At 40.7% G+C, this 19,161-nt stretch overlaps 1 protein-coding gene across 1 annotated transcript in view; it reads right to left on the reverse strand.

The window, feature by feature from the left end:
• Positions 1 to 19,161, reverse strand: part of BRF1 (BRF1 RNA polymerase III transcription initiation factor subunit) — a 173,685-nt gene that overhangs the window by 147,688 nt on the left and 6,836 nt on the right. Inside the window, exon 2 of the mRNA XM_058025510.1 lies at positions 12,260 to 12,340. Within this exon, the coding sequence (XP_057881493.1) occupies positions 12,260 to 12,340 (81 nt within the window). The remainder of the gene's footprint in view (positions 1 to 12,259; positions 12,341 to 19,161) is intronic.

Here is a 19,161-nt window from a genome sequence, read left to right on the forward strand (position 1 = left end):
GGGGGAAAACATCTTCATCTAAAGGAAGAGTTAGCAACTTTAAACTCATGATTTCCCATTCCACATTTAACCATAAACAACCAGTTCTGCAAAGCCTTAGGAAAAAAGCAACTTTCTTTACAACTCTTAATTACTTTGCAACTGCTGAGGGGGAAAAATGACTACATTTTATATGTATGTTGCAAAGTTTTTTTCTAAATAAGAGAAAAAGCATTACATTTACTGAAGACATTGAAAAGAAATGGTGCATTAGGAGCCTGGATTTCTTTTTTTTAAAGAGAGTCTTTCCACAGCAGACTGGAGTTCTTCCCTTCCAAATTCACCAGGTTAAATTACATCTCATTCATTAAACAGATTATATCCAGCTTATGAAGAGACTTTTCAGCATTTCACTTTTCCTAAAACACTCAATATTTGCATATTACACTCCTTCATTCCTCACTGCAAGCCTTCATAATCTCAGCACCCAAGAAGGAATCACACTGGCTACAGCCCAGACATGGCCCCACACAGCCAGCACCCAACCTCCTAAATTATCCCACAAAACATTTTTACATCAAACATGGTCATAAACCATGTGAGAGAAAATTCTGCTCTGAGCAGCTCTCACAAGAGCAAACCCAAAATTTTCAGAAAAGGCTCTACTTTAAAGACATGGTTAAAGAAAGAAATTCTCTTTCTCACCACTCCTCCCATGAAATTACACTTGAGTAAGTATGGCAATGGTAGAATTGAAACTTATTTTCCAGGCATGTTTTGAGCAGTGTGTAACAGCACCATCTGGTGATTGAGGCTGTACAGGATTTTGAAAACATCCACTAAGTTAAGGCATAATCATCAGCACAGAAGAACAGCTTTTAAGTCTGGTTGAGTATAATTTGGCTTTTTTTCCATTAAAAATACATGCAATTTTTACCAGCAAATGATACAATTTTGTGATTCTGTTGAAAAATTAATCAAACTCCTCAGACCTAACATCAGCTGACTTCTGATGGTAAGTAAAGAAAACTCCTGGCATAGAAACACTCTGTTTAGGAAAATACAGTAATTGGTTCAAATGTTTGAACATATTAGGTTAACCAAATGATTGTTTAAAGGTTTGCTTTGTAGTTCAGACAGATAGAAAAGCCGCCCCAGAACCAGAAACAGTCAAGCCTGGGTTAATAAAATATTTGAAAAATATTAAACTGGATGTCATGTATGCTGTATTTTCTAAACTGATTAATATATAAATAGATTTGCATCTTGGTCCTAAAATGCATTACAAATTTTCCTGCTGCTCCAGCGAAGCATCACAGAACATCTAATACACATTGCTGGAAAAAATCCTTAGGGATCCTGAAGTGAAAATGCGCTCCCCAAAGATGTCATGAGCGACAAGAATTCTATTAGAGCTGAGCATTTCTTCTTCATCACTCCTTTTAAGTTGTGACTAAATTAGCACAGCCTGCACACTCCGGGGTGTGTGCTGGGAGGAGGGAGGGGGAGAGAACGGAAGATATCAAGGCCTGAGGCACTTCAAGCGGAGAGCATCCATCTGCCAGCAGCAGTCAATGAACAGAACACTGCTAAAAAGTCTTCCCACTCATGTTAAGTCAAGCCAAAAGAACAGAAAACACCTTCCTTCACACTGACTGTGCAGGACTGAACGTAACAGGACAGTGGGTTATAAATAAATGTTTAAAAAACACTAAGAGAAAAAAGCTCAGTGCGCAGCTCCGCGTTCAGCCTCTCGTGCTGCAGAACGGGTTTAGGAGGCTCCTGCTCATCTCTGCGTCACCCACTCCCTCCTCCAATCTCTGGTGCCATGTGGAGGAGTGAAATGATAAAAGGAAAACAAGGGTTGGTTTTTTTTCTCTCTCTTTATTTTGCTTGTGAAAGCCAGATCTTTTCACTGCCCCATAAAGAGGTGCATTGCCCAAGCTACAGCACAGCATATCTGGGTGAAGGGGGTGGGAAGGGGCAGCTGAGGGATGGGAAGGGCTGGGATTGAATTGGCTCTGCTGTTAACAAGGCGGGCTGGACTCCAGGGCTGCAGGTTCTGATGGCAAAACCACCCAGAGGAGTTCCCAGGCTTTACACAACAGCTCCTCCCACTCACACACTGCACCAAAGCAGCCCTTGGGCTATCAGCACAACCTGCAGGGAGGGCAGCAAAGCCCAGGGCTGCAACCACCCAGCCCAAAGAGAACTTGTGCACAGAGCTGTTGTTCAGGCTGGGGCCAGAGTTTGGTTTTGAGGTTTTTGGTGGTTTCAGGGGGCTGACAGAGGTCAGTCTGCTAATAAATTTGCTGGTGTGGCTGTACTGAATACAGGACGCTCCCACTGACACACATTTCACACCTGATACAGAAGCTCAGCAGTTTCTGAATTTTTTCTGTTGTTATTTCTACAGAGGTTCAGAAGTTTAATGCTGTGGCCATTATTTCAGAAAAACAATCTTCCAAAAAAATGTAATAGCTCCAAAAGCAAATCACACTTGCAGACCCTCAGGCTTAGGGAATGCTTTCCTGTGCTGCCACATCACCAGCACTCCAATTTATTCCACACAGCAAAACAAAAAGCACTTTAAACACATGACAAGAACTCAGCACTATCAGAGATCACAGCATTAAAAAGCAACAACAACCTTCCTCCTCTCAAGTTTTGAGCCACAGTGCCTATAAAATGACACAGACACTTCAAAACTCAGATTTCAATGTTTAAGACAGCCCTATGCCACAAAAGTGACGTACACATTCTTTCATTATCAAAAAAGAAAGCAGCAGTTACATGGAACTTAAACCAAAGCTGTATTACCTGGAGTGTTACCTGCTTGTCTGACAACATTGCAAAGTTAAAATGGCTTAATTCAGATGCTTGTTAGAAGAAATCTAGCTCTGAAATTTATAGATATTACTAGAGAGGGAGGAAGGAGAGAGGCAGTCACCTATTTTCTGCCACACTGTACAAGAAGGAAGATAAACCTATTAATATCCAAGTTCATTTCCTTGTGAATAATACTATAAAAAGCAAATGTTTTAAAAAACATTAGCCTACTAGGTAAACTATCTTTAACTAAAGAATTGCTCTCAAGAGAAATGACAAGTTTCAATTACCTACACAAGGCTGCAGGGAGATGAATCTCCATCAGTGAATTCCACAAATGGGATCAGTATTATGCTACTCTGTGCACAGAGAAACTGTCAAATTTAGGAGACAAATGTGGAAATAAAAAAGGCCAAAACTTTAATATCCAAGCCAGAAATTTCACAAGTGTGCAGAACTTTAGAGGGCATTTCTTCTCTTGTTTGATAAAATGAAGGAGAGATTTGTGCTTCCCTGCCAGAAGAGCTCTCTTGCCCACAGCCAGCTAATAAACCAAGAGACAGAGCAGAGACCAGAGAGGAGACAGAGCAAAGGAACCATGAAAGATGCTTTTAACTCCAGAGTCACAAACAGGCCAGTTCAAAGCAGCTGAACATGCAAATATTTCTAGTTATTAGTTAAGTCAACCCAAGTCATGTTAACCCATTTGATTAAGACTGCAATTTATTTATTTTCAACTTCAAAGACGACCTTCAAAATTAAAAGAAAAAGTAACAACAGAGACTGTTCTCAGTCACAGGACAATCCCTCAGTTTCTCAGACACATACAGACTGAACCAACACCTCTGAGGAATTTTAGAAATGTCTTTTCTAATCTTTCCCTTTTCTGGCTAAGAAAACACAGGAACAAAGTTAGGAAGACCAGCAAAGCTTGACTCACATATTTCTACCCAGTGGACCGCTGTGCTTAAAGTTTTAAGTTGTCAGTCAGCCTCTGGGCAAAATTTGGGCATTATCCTCTACTCTTAAAGGATCCCAGATCTTCTTCTTAGAAAATAACAGAACTCATTAAAGTACACATGGACTCTTCTCCATTAAACTGTCCCTGTAAGGATAAAGAGCAGATCAAAAGCATCTCCAAGACAGGTACTTTGTTCATCATTCCCCAGCAAAACACAAAAATGGCCAAGATTTAAGACAATAGAAATTTTCAAATTTCAACTCAAGTAGAAACTAATTAATCAATGTATAACCAAAAGGTCATCCCTGATCAGCTGATGAACTCAACTGGTCTTTTAACAAAGGTAACTGGAGATGATGAAGGACAGAATCTCATCAGCAAAATGAGATTGAAGAGGTTCTCCCTGTGCCTGAAGAGAAGCCAGAGTACCAACCAGAAGGATCCCAGCTTCCTCAGAGGCCTCTGAATCAAACTCTAGAGTAGGGAAACAGGCAGGGAAATACAATTTTCTGCTTTTACCCAAATTCTTGCAGTAACTCATGCTGGCTAAAGAGTAGGTTTTCTGCCCCTGAGGTTTTTTGTTTGCTTTCCTTAAGTGTTTTTCCTATCTCTTCAAGTCTTTGCTGATTAGTGCAGTTGTCTGCAAACCCTGGAACACAAAGCTCTGAGAAAAGTGTGCAAGACACTGAGATACCCTGAAGATTCAGCCACCAGGGAGTCCAGCATCAAGCTCTGGAACTTACCAGAGCCTGCACTGAAGCAGAGGACCAGGAAAGCCCACACTTACTGACATCCAAGCAAGCCTCAGAAGCACAGAGGTCCAGCAAGCTGGGGGTCAAACACAACAGCCCAGTAACACCAGGGAAGTTCCCTGTTGAATTGTTGTCTGATCAGTAACAGCAATCACAAATGCAAAAGAGCAAACAAGCAGGGAAAACAACATTCCTTTAAAAATTGTTTGATGAAGAAGTTAAGGACCAAAGAATTAGCATTTCAGGTCACAACTTTTCTACATTCCTGGCTCTGGAGCATGTTCTGATGAGACAGAAAGAGTAATGAAAGTCAAGAAACACTTATTCAAGAAACAAATATGTGAGTGTTATGGCTAGGACACATCCATGGTTTAGCAGATGCTGGAGAGGGTGGATCTACAAGACAGGAGGAAAGAAAGCTGTGAGTGGCCTCAGTGGGAAGAAGTTTGAACTTGTTAACATGCAAAAGGCCAGAACAGTTGGATGCAATTTGTAGTTTGGTTTTGGCCATGTTAACTCTATGTCAACAAGGAGATACACAAATACAGACAGATTCAGCAGACACCAAAGCCTACAATCCATCAACCTTATCTTCAGAGATGAGTGACTGGGCTTAGTCAATATAGACTTCCTTTCAGTGAGTGAAGAGAAACAGACGCTCCAGAGAATGAGTCATTGACTTCCTTTCGGATTAAATTAATCACACCCTAAATCTGTCTGCCTCTATGCACAGCCTCTGAAAGGAGATGAGAAACAGGAGCTCACACAGACATCCAAATTTTGCCACCCATGTCCAGCCATGACATGGGACTAGATGGAAGAGGTATGTTGAGGTTGAAGAAGTTTACCAAGGGAAAAAGTTGCACATCAACCAGCAAACAAAACAAACAACAAAAATCCACCACCCAACCAAACACACTCATACATGAAAAACATGTAATATCATCCCAAATGAAAAGGAGAAGATGCCCCCTTATCCTCAAAGGGAGATGGGCAAAGTTAACAGGAAATGTGAAGATGAAGGAAATGGATGAGAGAGAAATTGCTAATGGTAGGAAAGGACTTGTAAGGGACAAGGCAGTAGGCAGATCAAAGGGTAAAACTGAAGCAATGGTTTGGCTAGAAGAGGAAGTCTTTCAAAGCCTTAGTGAGTAAAGAAATTGAGGAAGATATGAGGCAAAACCAGAAAAGGAGAACTTTAAGCAATGATTAGTTTAAAAGACAAGAGAAATCTCGATGTGTGCTAATAAACACAGAGACGAGAGGATTAGGATTAGCTTCTATCACAACAGAAAGGAAGGCAAGAAGGACAAGGTGATGGCAGAGAGCCTAGACCAGAAGTTTCATTATTGAAATCAAAGCCAAGGACAGGAATTGATACAGGAGGAAGAGTCAAAGAAAAGATTGCATCTAATGAAGGAAACAGTCTGGAAGACTTCAAAGCCTATGCACAGCTGCAAAACTACAAATTCACTGGGGAGTTACAGACACACTGTGGAGCAGCTCACGTGCCTGGAGTAAGGAGATGGATGGTGACAGGCTGCAAAGGACAGACAGGGAAGGTGACAGGGATTCATTCTATACAGAGGAACTGCCTGAAAGTGTGAAGATCTGCTGAAAAATGATTGACAGGCCAATAAAAAGTAAATAGGTCTGGATGAGAGGCAAGGCCAAGAGGAACAGTCACGAGCACCTACCATAGACCATCTGATCCTGAGGATGAAGCTTTCTTTGGAAAGCAGGAAGACCTCCAGGTTCTCATGGTGAACTGGATCCACCCCAGCAGCTGCTGTGAGGAACCACAGTGAGTCACAGGCAATCCAGTGGAATTCCAGAGTACATCAGCAACAGGTCAAGCAAAGCTGTGATACACCTACCACTCTTTGGAAAGGAAGAAGTGGTGGAGGGTGTAAAATCTGATGGCAGGCTTGGTTACAGCAACCCAAGATAAACAAGATCTTGAGGGGTATGAGGAAGATGGGTAACATAATCACAACACTGGATTTCAGAGAGCTTCAGTTTGTTCAGAGAACAGGTAGGCAACCCTCCATGGTAAAGAAAGACTGAGCAAGGGCTCCCTAAGCACAGTCTACACACACAAGTTAACTGGGCTTGATGGCATACATCTGAGAATGCAAAGGGAGACAGTAAAAAGAGTAATCTCTGACATCTTAAAAAAGGTGTAGGAATTTAAAGAGGTCCTCTCTGACTTGAAGGCAGCAAGCATCAGGCTTCTCTTCCAGAGGAAGAAGTCAGACTCCAAAGGTGAGTCAGGCTCCTCTCAGCCTCTTGGAAGGCTACAAATCTACCTGGAAACCGTTTCCAGACAGGCAAAACCCAAGGATGTAACCAGGAACTGCCAGCACAGATTCAATGAGGGCAGATCATGCCCAGCAGCCACAACCAGAATAAAGTCAAGAGAAATTTTAACTACAGCTTTTCCCTCATCCCATTTCATCCTTCTCCCTGGTAGCCAAATTGCAGAGATCTGGACTGGGCCAGTGAACAGCAACTTGTGTGAGAGGCTGGCCTGGTTCAAAGGTAGTCCTCAGCACTTTCACCATCAGACTTACACTGGGATCAATACTGTTTAATGCCTTCATTAACAACATGAACAACAGGCCAGGAGGTTTCCTTTGCCAGCCTACAGATGACATCTCATTGGAGCAGTGGCCATATGCTGACGGGCAGAGCCACTATTCAGAGAAATCTTAAGATGCTGCAGTAATGAGAAGACAGAAGCCTCATGAGCCAAATGCAAATTTTCTGCACCTGGGACAGAAAAACTGCAGGGCAAAAACACAGGCTGGGGACTGTTTGACTTTTTTGCAGAAAAGGGTCTAGGTTCCTCATGGACAAAAAGCTGAACATGGCTCAGCAGCACCCAGTCAAAGTGGTGAAGGTTAATTTCATCCCAGAGCCACATTATTAAAACTGCAGCCAGCAGGTCCAGAGAAGTGATTATCATCCCCTGCTGAGCACTTATGGACTATATTTAGAGTACTTTGTCCAGCTCAGGGCTCCTCTGCAGAAGAGGCACTGGCATATTGGAGCAAGTCCAGCAGAGAGTCCCTGTGATGATTTGGAGACTGCAGCACGTGGATGAGGCTGACAGATGAATTTGCTGAGTCTCAAGAAAGCTGAGGGAGAATTCTCTTTGCTGCCTTCAGCTTTGCAGGAGGAGGTTATAAAGATGCAGCCAGAGCTGCATCACCAGAGATGCACAGCAATAGGACAAGAGGGAAGAGTTGCATTTCATCAAAATAAGTTCTGAGTCGACATAAGGAAAAAAATTCCTCACAGTGAGGGTAGCCAATCACTGGAGAACAGGTTGACCAGGGAAATTCTGTCATATCCTTCCTTGGTAAAAACTGGAGCTCAGCTGCTCTAGGCCCTCAGCAGCTTAATACAACTTCAAAGCCACTGTTTTGTCAGCCTCCAGAGGTCTCTTCCAATCTCAGTTATTCTAGAATTCCACTAATCTCCCTTGCCTTGCTGTTCTAGTTTTGCTCTCTGTTCCTCCCTTTTGAATACTTCTGTTCTTCACATGTGTAATATTATGTCCTTTTTTAATTCACAATGTATGGTTCTGGGAGGAAGCAGAACCTTCCATAATCACTTGTAACAAACCAGCTATAAAATGAGTGATGACACCAAATGTTAATGAATTAAACAAATAGTTTAAATGCAAACAGTAAAAAATGCATTACAGACCATCTTCAGAAACACTTTCCCATTTAGCATTAAAATACTGTTAGCTATGTTTTGGTATTTAAGAGGACTGAGGGAAAACACACATTCATTTAAAGAAATAATTAAAACCACAGCACAACAGTTCAGAAATTGGATTAAGCTAGAAGCAGCTGCAATCTTCAAACTTAGTTTAGACCAAATTTGAGTATCTGCAACTGAAACTTTTAATAATCATATCATATATATAATCATGCTATTGATCCTCCTTCCTCTGTCCTTTTCTTTTTGGTCACTGAAGACTTGAAAATATCAGAGCTCCAAGTCAAGAACAACTTCCCTGTAACAACGACTCTGACACTGATAGAGCGAGAGCAGATTGCCTGCAAGGAAACAAGAATAAACTGGCTATTTAGAGAGATTATGTAATGCAGCACAGAACTGTAAAATGGGATTTAAAGAGACATCAGTCTGCATTTCAGCTCTGGAAGTAACTGTAAGTGTTGACCAATACTGTAGAAATTTGAAGAGGCTCAGAAACAGAGGAAGGTGTCTTGTCAAAGAGTCTCCCCTCTGAGCTGGTATTTTACTCATAATTCTTCTTTTTCAGAAAAACACTAGTATTTAGCTATTTTGCCATATCCATTCAAACAAAGTTGAAGCTGAAACACCACATCATCTCACAGATGTCCAGGTTTTTACTACAAAAATGAGGTCTGTATGTACAGATGCAAAACATTTTGTGGGCCTGAGCCTGTTGAACTTGTGGAGCTTCATACACTCAATTAGCACAGTACTGCACTCCGAAAATCAAAGTGATTATGAACAAATACAACAGTATTAAATCTTCTCTGCATAAATATTTTAGCAAGTGTAAACAAGACTCCAGTTTCTGTAAGCAGCCATTCCCAAACAAACACACACAAACATCAGCTGGTTCAGAAATAAAGGGAGAAACTGAACAGCCATGCCCTGCTGCATTATAAATAGTGAGGAAAGGTACGTGTGGTAAGGGAGACTGGTTCTGTGTAATGGACATTCTTACACAAATCTGAAAACTACAAAACGGTCAGGATTTGCCCATGGCTTTGTTTAGAGCATAAATACACATATTTATAAAAACACCAACACACACCACGATTTCTGTAGAAGAGTCCAGAACTGATGAGCAGTTGCTGGGAGATTTTACTTTTGCATTTCTTCACTTTAGAATGCATGGAAAAAAAGTTATTACCTTAAGCATTCTAATGCAAAACTGTTCTTCATCTAATTCTAAACATCCTTTCATTAAAAGCTTCAAAAAAGAGCAGCATCATACACTCAGCCAAGCCCAGCTGCTTTGCTGGTAATTAAGTAAGAGACAGCGAGTCCAGATCACCTCCCCTGGAAAGACAGACTTTACAGTAAAGAAGAATTTGGCCCAAAGCACATGGGGAAGGAGTGGGGGGATGGAGGGATAGCAGGGGAGGTGTTTTTTTTTAAAACCCAGCACGTCCTGCTCCATGGCTGGACTTTCCCTGCAGGTTGCTGGCGAGCAGAGCAGGCGCAGAGCGAGCTACCAGCGCTCCCGGACCACACACGGCTCTCAGCTGCTCCCCAGCACTCTGGGGACTCATCCACTGCCCAGCCCTGCTTCCCAGGCCTGGCTCTCCCCTTCAGCAGGAGCACTGAGAGCACAGGAGAGAAGAAGGCAGCAGCAGCAGCAGCAGCCTTGATGTAAGAGCCACCAGTGGCCGCCCTCGCAGATGTCCTGTGCCAGCATCCCCATGGGAGAGAGTTCAGCACTTCACCTGCAGCACAGCTAACTTTGGAAATGCCAACAGAGTGGCACCAGCAAATAAATAAGTAGCTCAGCATTTTTTATAACTGTTCAGTTTTCATACAGCCAACTAGCAGTGCACTTCACTTTCACTGAATGAACAACTCCATACCTCTCCTTTAAAATACGTCCACTTACCTTGCTACACTTTCAAGTCTAACCATGATGGATATTTAACATAATTTCACCCCAAAAAAAAAGCCATGATCATGGGCCCACAATGACAGGGTGAGATTTTATAAGCTCATTGCCATAGCTCAATTTGCAATTAAAAACTATGTAAAGCCAGAAGTGTGATTAAAAGCAGCAGACAACCGGCTCATTATTCAGCGACAGAAAAGAAAAGGCTTTCAAACACCAATTGCTCTACCTGAAATATCAGCTGCTGTTGTCATGCCTGGGACTGAGCAAGAACATCACTTAGCTCACTGAAAAGAACTTTCCCAGAGATAGATTGGCAGCATGACAAATGCAGGTTGGCTACAGAAATCAAAGACCAAACACTTGCTCCTTATATAAAGGATAGAAACAGGGAAAAACAATAGAAGAAAACCTGCAAAGAGCTTCAGAGAGGTGTAACTAAAAAGACAAATTATTTTCCTGTTTCAAGACTGTTTGGGAGATAAATTCATGTGAAGCAACTAAATGTTTTTGTGTATTATGCTGATTTACTTTAGCCTAGTCACAATCACTGTTTTTGATCAGGGAGGCCCCCCACACAAAAGCTGTGGGGAAGGAAGATGCTCAGACATATTCCCCAGCAAACACTCATCCAAGAAAAAGCTGTGTTTAGATTCTAGAAAAACGCCTACACTCTCTTTACTTGTGATTACCTTTTGGCATAACCAAAAGGGCTTGTGAAGGATTCAAACACTCCACGAAGCAACAAGACAGATTTCCTTCCATCAGCATTTTACTTTTTACAATTACAGACAACTGTGAAGTTCTTATGCACAAAAAGCCAATTTATTTTTAAAATGCCTGTTCAAAATTACAGTTTTGATTAAAGCGCCTTAATCCAAAACCAGACTTCATTAAGTTTACTGGCTTTATCCAACTGCTTATATAGGTTACATGTTAGACAGGAAATTTAAAATTCCAAAGATAGTAACTTCAGACCTGACACTGACACTAGCTCACCTAAAGTGCAAGCTTTACTTTGCCAAACAAACAGGGCTCAATACTCTTAAGTAAAAACAGCTGAATAAAACATTCTGTATATAAAACAACCTGTATATATATCAGCTGAATAATGCTGAGTAGAGTAATCTGACTATACTTCAATCACACAGATCAATCCTAGCCTCTCTACCTATGAAGATTTAATACCAGATCAATCTTACTCTTCATATACCTACAGAGGAATAATATAAGCAAGATTTTTATGTGTTGAGTTGCAAATGCAATACTAATTTATAGGAAAATACCCTTCTCTAAAATATCTACCCCAAATGAGTACCTTATCATAAAACCCATTTACATCCATAGTTAATTACATGTCAGCTTCTGAGACTTTGCTATGACAGTCCATCAGCTGTCATCTCCAGGAGTCATGAGACAGGAGTATTAATTAACCAAAAAATGACAACTCCTGTCCCTTGATATGAGCAACAGCAAACTGCAAGACCATTCTGCTCCTGGAATAAAAGCTGGATTTATTCACCCTCTTTAAAGAGTGTAGAATATGGAGATCTCAATTAAAATGTAAAGCATGTAATGAGAATATTTATTTCAATGTCATCTGTACGCTAAAACCTTTTTTCCATTTTTCCTCTCTCTATTCAATGATCCCATATTAAGCACATGATTACTTATATGCATTATCCCACACTTGCATTGCTTAAGACCAAAAATATTTGAAGAATTATACTTTTAAATAAACATGAATAAAGTGTTCCAAGAACCCTGAAAATGGACTAAATAAAAAGCCACAATAGGTTTAACAGATAATAAAAAGGTGCAATGGGCATGTCAACCTTGAAAAAGCCCTTTTAAACCACAGTAATATTGTCAGGTGCCATTACCCTTTGTCAGTCAGCTGCATGAACTCATAAATCAGGTGCAGCAGCCAAATGAGAGCACAATGAAAAATCAGCACTAAGCAGACTTGTCCACTGAATAATGAGGGGCCTGCCAAGGTTTTGAGGTCACATTCAAAACTAAAAATTAATTGTTTCAGCCATATTAATAAAAATAATTCATATCAGCAAGACTAAAATTTGCTAGTACCATTCTGTAGAGTTTTTGCTCGTGACTCCTTTCCCAGGTTGGCATGGAATCCTCCTCCTAAAGTTGGTGTTTTCCCTGCACCTAAGGGGAAAAAAAACACCAGACATGTTAAAGAGAATAACTTAATTAAAATATTAAAATAAAACTTATTTTGCCAATGTAGTCGGTATCTATATCATCTACAACATGCCAAACTACATTAAGAAGGTCTAAAAGTACTTAAGACATCAAGTACCAATACTGTGCAAATTATTTCTTTCTTGAGATACCATAAGAATTACATGGCTCCATAAGCCCTCCCAATCTCAGTCCCAAAGAAACTACAAAAAATCTCCCAATGTCTATTCTAAGCAGAACATGAAAATCAGCACTGTAAAACATTTCTCAAAATAACGGAGGAAAAAATTGCTTAGTTAGTATTTTTGTCTGAAGAATATTCAATGAAGAAATTACAGAATTCTAATAGGTAATTATTGGCTTTACAGAATATAAAACATGTTTAGCATTCAAAAATGACTGTGTTGGCTACTAGAGACATAACACTTATTTTAAAGTAACTTCAGTTTGTCATTAGGTAAACACAGCAACACTCAGGCTACAAAAACTGCAAGTCTGGAACTGCTACTTTCACACCCTGAAAGGTTGGAAACTTAAAAGAAGTCTGAGCTTCAAATCAGAATAAACTAGAGGCTGGTTTGGCCATCCATGCCAATGCTAAGCAGCCTGAATGCAGAGATTGCTGGGAGTCAGTGGAGATATTCATGCAAACCAATCTTGCAGAACAGGGAATCAAACTACCAAGGACAAAAATAGTCTCCCACTAAAGCAGGAAGGGTTTTTTTTAAAACAATCAGGATACCTCAAGCAGGATATCTGAATCTATCAGCTTAACAGCAAGTGAAACCAAAAAGCTAAATTGCACAGGATTGAAAACAAGCAATTTGTTAGTTCAATTTGGAGTTCTACTTAATTCAAGTCTTCAGGATAGGGGAAAAAGCCATCTTGTTGTCTATGATGCCTACAGCTTTTCCTCAGGGTATTGTGGGTGTTTCCTCCTCTCAGACTGGCTCTTCAGAACAAACTAGAAAGGCTTTGGGATAGACACAGAGAGGGCAATGAAGTTGCTCTTTAAAGCAGTTCAGGGCATTTCTGGTACACAGCTGAATGAGGTATTTCCATGGCAGGTACAACTGATGAGAAACTCTGACCTAAACTGTTCACTCTTACTAGACATTTTAAGCTCTAGTCTCCTCTCAGTTGCCATCAATACTGAGAAAAACAAACAAAACAAAACCAAAACCCAGAAAAGCTAATAAGCGAATATTCCTGCAGAATTACTATCAGCCCTCAAAGCTTATTTTTCCATATAACTTTTAAATTAGGTTTCCAGTGCTATCCACAACAGAAACCAACTTCACTTTGTTAACAGATCCTTTAACAAACAACAATCAGCTCTTGTGGCAGTGCTGTCACACTGCAGCTGGACAAGGTAAATCTAGATATAGCACAAATCCAATTTGCTAGCCTGGTTCTTTCCAGAAAAACAGATAAACAGTCCCCAGATAGGCTGGATTCAAATCTATACAGGGACCCTCAGCCAATCCTGTTCAAGCCTAGGTGCACAAACACCACTGGCCAGAGATCTGGGCAGAGAGAGATCCCAGCTCTGAGCCTGGGAAATTCAAATGCCCTGTAAAAAGAAGATTTGAACAATAAAACACATTGTTTGTCCAAGACACTCAGTGAGTTTGTGTCGTCCCTCACGTAACAAGCTCTCACCTAAATGCCCCACAGATTAAGTGATCTTAATCTAATAATAATCCTAATACAAAGTGAAAAACATTTAATAGTGATCACCTCACTGGGTACAGAGGTAACTCTCCCAACTCTGTGTTTGACTACCAGAGGCAGCAATGTCTCCTTGCCATTCTTACAGGTACAGCCTTGTATTTCCACAAACACTTGAAAACAAACCAATGCAACAAAACAGAGAGAGGTTACCAAGCTACAAAAGAAGGCATAACATTTTTTGTGTACATTTAGTAAGAATGGTTTATCTGGCAGAAAATATATCAATGATGGCAATAGTTCTACATTCCTTTTCTTCAGTAGAAAATCTAAACAGAAATTCCACCTCTCATTTTCCTTTTTTTTTTTGTTGTTGTTTTAAGGTTTGCTTTACTACAAGCTTCCTCACTAGTTGATTTGCAGCACACTCGAGCATCAGTGCATGGGAGGAGGACACCACCCACAAGGCAGGAGCAGCAGGCTGGAGGCAGGGGGATCACCCAGGACTTGGGTCAAAGGCACTTTTGGTTCTGTAACAAAAGCTCCATCCACTTCCCAGTCCCCTCTATCCTTGAATATACCAAAATACTGAACTGCTTTGGACTATCATTGATAAGACAGCACTTTAAAATGCTTCCCTGTTACTACTAAAAAGCTTGCACAAAACAATCTTACAGTGGTGATAAACAATACTAATAACTAAATAATTTAACTTACTCAGGAGTTAAAATCCAAAATAATATAAACAAAATGGAATTAAGTTGAGATTTCAATTATTTGTTCTTTAAGACTCTTTTTCATTAGCCATCAAGCTCTAACATCATACATAAAGTAATTTCTTTCCAAGCTATAGAGACTGCAGCAGATACCAGCAGAGCTCTCTGAAAGACAGATTCTGCTATCAGAATTGATGTACCCATTTTTCAGCAAGTTAACTGGAAAGGCTGAACATCTCTACTTAGCATTTGTCTTTGAAAACTGACAGAGAACTAGTCTGTTGAGCACTTACACTCTCAGAACTGCAAACTAATGTTGCCATTGACTATGTAGTCTCACCATCAGCTTTAATCTTACAAGCAAAATGCAAACCAAACTCATTATCATAACTGTTCAGCTGGGTAATAAAAAGATAAACTCTTAAAAAAAGAAAACTGAAATCATCAAATTCATTTAAAGACAAAAATCCCTACAAAGCTAGCAATTTAAAAAGTACAAAGGAAAGGAACAGCAATTGCTAGGCACAACCAAATTAACATCCCAGCTTAACTGCAATTTTTACATTTCTTGACCTTTTCCATTCTTCCCCCACAACTTCAAAAGTGAATTAAGCAGGCTTTTGGTTTTTCACATTCAGCTTTCAAGATATACAAAAATACATCTGAGAAGTATTTGGTGTCTTCAAGTACTGCCTGCCAAAACTTCAACATTAACACTACCATATTCCTAAGGCAACTCGAATGCCCTCCTTCAGGAGGTGGTGAACTGCTGCAAGGCCCACTGCCATCTACTCATGCCAGCTGCTGAGGAGGGCCAGCTGTGTCCTGGGGACATCAGGCACAGCATCTGGAACAGCTGTGTCCCAGCATCACCAGCCAGGTGAGGGTCAGGACTGTCCCACTCTGCTCTGCACTGGGGCAGCCTCACCCCCATCCTGGGGGCAGTTTTGGGCACCACAATGTTAAAAAGCCATGAGAGTGTCCAGAGGAGGGCCATGAAGACAGTGAAGGCCACATGAGCAGCAGCTGAGGGCTCTTGGTCTGTTCAGCCTGGAGGAGACTGAGGGGGGAGCTCCCTGCAGGTACAACCTCCTCCAGGGGACAGGAGGGACACACACTGAGCTGTTCCCCCTGGTGACCTGTCCCAAGACCTGAGGGAATGGCATGAAGGGAAAGGGGACAGGGAGGTTTGTAGGCTTTTAGGTAAAAGGTTTTCACCCAGAGGATGGTTGGGAACTGGAACAGGCTCCCTAGGGAAGTGGTCACAGCACCAAGAGTGGCAGAATTTAAGGGGCATTTGGACAATGCTCTCAGACATTGGCTGTGATTCTTAGGGCATCCTGTGCAGGATCCTTGTGGGTCCCCTTCCAACACAGGATATTCTATGACTCTATGATTTCTTTTAGAAACTCACTCAGATTTGCAGCTTCACATAACTGAAGCTTCCTTTCTAAGTTTGCTTTGGACATTTCCATGAAATTTTGGACACCAGAAGGTGTGGAGAGATGTGTTAGGCAGCTCAGAAACACAGCTACTCCAGTTTTTGTGTGGTCCCCTCAGTGGGCTACACTGCCCTAACACAACAGAACTGAAGATGCAGGAGATAATGTCTGGAAATTTGATGGTACTCAGTCTAAGCTCACACAGACCATAATCCTACATCATTTGAGTGTTAAACTACTTGTCACAGCTGGGTTAACATCTGAACTCTACAATCTTAAAGGTCTTTTCCAACTAAACAATTACATGGTTCTACAGTGACTATCCCTCCATCAGCCAAAAGCAGCCACTCCCACTGCTGCTCACAGCACAAGCACATCAGCAGCTTCTGTTTTGCTGCACCAACTCCCTAACAAAGTCACATCACTCTGCTTCTCCATAAAACTGCTCCTCAATCTGTAAAAGCTGCAAGCAAAGCTTGAAGTCTGGGGTAATCCTGAACAGCAACAAAAAACAGGAACAGCACTTATCACTCCACACAGTGGAGGCAAAGAGCAGCCACTTGGGCATCTGCAGCTTAAAGGGCACTTTTCTGTCATGTCAGGGACATGATGAGTTTCAGATTCAGCACCTGGAGGAGAAACGGATTCAGTCCCAGTATTACAGATTTTGCTTCCTCTACATAAATGAGCAAGTGAAGACAGGGAATGAAGCTGCTTGTAACCTGAACTGAAGTGCACTTGCTGTCTGACAGGACCAATCCTACCAAAATCCTTTCCTGTAAAATTAAACCCAAAAGCCACCAGTCCTTTCTTCAGGCCATGGTAGGGGCAAACCTTCTATTTCAAATATATGTATTTACAGATCCAGCATAAAATCTGGTAAAGTCTGGTAAAGAATGCAGACTATATCACACCAATGGTTTCATAATTGGGGAAGACAAAGTAATCTAATATAAAAAAATTAATGAGCTTCCTACTGAAGTTAGACCATAAAAGTAAAAGGGAGGGTAAGTAAACCTCCCATTACAAATCATACCAATAAAAGCAAAATTTTGTGATTCAAGTTCTTAAGTTTGTAACTGAAAGAATTCTTTTCTCATTTTTCCAGGGAAGTGAACAGGTCTGCAGGCACCAGAGCCTGCTGAAACAGCACTGCCACATAAACTTACATAGAAAAACTTTAAATCTATTCCATCATAGCTTATTTTCCTAACTACCAGCTGTAGAGATAAATATAGTTGCATCCACCAAAACCCAACTTAGGACTGCCCAAGTGTCTATGAAATCAGTCTGCATCCAAGTTATGTGCACTACTCTGCACTGCCACAGCTGACAGCAGCACCCTCTGTTGCTGCCATCCCAGTGTGGAAAAGACTCAAAGCCAGAAAAAGCTTCATATTAACTCTGGTGCACGATTGCCACCTGGAGGATTCGGGGAGAGAAGCAAAATTGATTTCATTCCTCTCACTAAAGCATACAGCAGATGATTATTTTAGATGGAAGTTTCCCCTCTTCCTTCCCAACACAGCATGATTATGAATTAGTTTTGTAATCTGGCACAGGGTAAATCAGGTAAATACTCTTCAGGATTTCCATCAAAGGGTTTGCAAATCCAGCATACTTATATTTCCTTTCTCTGTATTGCAACTGACATCATGATCACTCTGCATAACTTAAAATTAACCACGAATTAGTGTCATCTCTAAAAATCTGGGCCACAAACATAAGGAAACTTGTTGGTATTAATATTATTTTAACTTTTCAGTACCAAATGTTTTCATTTCAAGTTTAGCATGTGTGTTATTGGCAGAGCCCAGGTCAGGACTATTTGAGGCTGCACCGTAAGAAACATTTAATGTCAGGACTTGGTCTATTAATACCTTACAGGGAAACTGATTAGCAACTACAAATTAAAAACAAAACCCTTACTCCTTTCACTTTTTTAATGTTTGAAAATACACAGGAATCCTTTATTGTACATAGGAACCAAGTAGACAAAAGCACAGAATCCTACACAAATATAGAGTTCATCTCCTTTCCCAACTGTCTCACTAGCACTCACTGTGACAGTAATTGATCATCTTAAAAAGTTCTACAGGACAAAAAGGTAGAGAAGATGAATGACTAATAAGCTCAGCTTAAATTTTACGTAAGTTTTTTTCTCTGTGTAGTCAGTCCCTCTCTTCTTTCCAGTTTGCTGACCATAACTTTTTATGTCCACAATTCTGAAAAGACAAATATTTAGATCAAGGCAAACTCTTGTCAAGTTCTGCATGCGAGGTGAATGTAGCTCACATGCCTTGATGTAAAAACAAAGATTTTAAGGATAAAATAGTAGAGAAAGTACTTCAGTAAGGTTCCACAGGTATACCTAAAACACTGAGCATACCACAGCTTTACTAAAGAGCCAAAGATACATTAAATCTGTCATGGGACACTGAAGAGTGAGAGTACACATTCAAGATTTGTGGCTGTGCTAATGGGTCTCTGTAGTAACTTAATTATAATTCACTTGTAAAAAAAAACCTGTAATAGCAGAAATAAACTCTTCTTGATGTTCTAAATTTTGAACCAGGCTACTTACCAATGTTGTAGAACCTCCTTCACCAAAAACTTTAACAACACTTGTTGGTGTGTTAAGAATTACCAGTTCACAACTTCCCTGTCCCTTTGTGAGGAAAAGCAAGAAGATAACCTCCCACCAGCCTCAAATTAGTGCAAGCTCATGTACATTTGGAGATGCAGAGCCTTAATGCATGTTTGCTGTACCAGAGCCAGAGAGCCTGACTCAGTGCTGCAGAACTGATGCTGTCAGTGCCCACTGCAGAATCCTGTTTCTGTATTTGTTACTGCTCTAAAACCTCCAGGCTTAGTCACTAAGTTAAAAGATTTATTAATAATTCTTATTTAAATTTGTTCTAGAGATGTGACTGAATTTTACAGCAGGGCAGGGACA

This window comes from Melospiza georgiana, chromosome 6 (genome assembly GCF_028018845.1).
Source record: "Melospiza georgiana isolate bMelGeo1 chromosome 6, bMelGeo1.pri, whole genome shotgun sequence".
In the NCBI taxonomy this organism is placed as follows: Eukaryota; Metazoa; Chordata; class Aves; order Passeriformes; family Passerellidae; genus Melospiza; species Melospiza georgiana.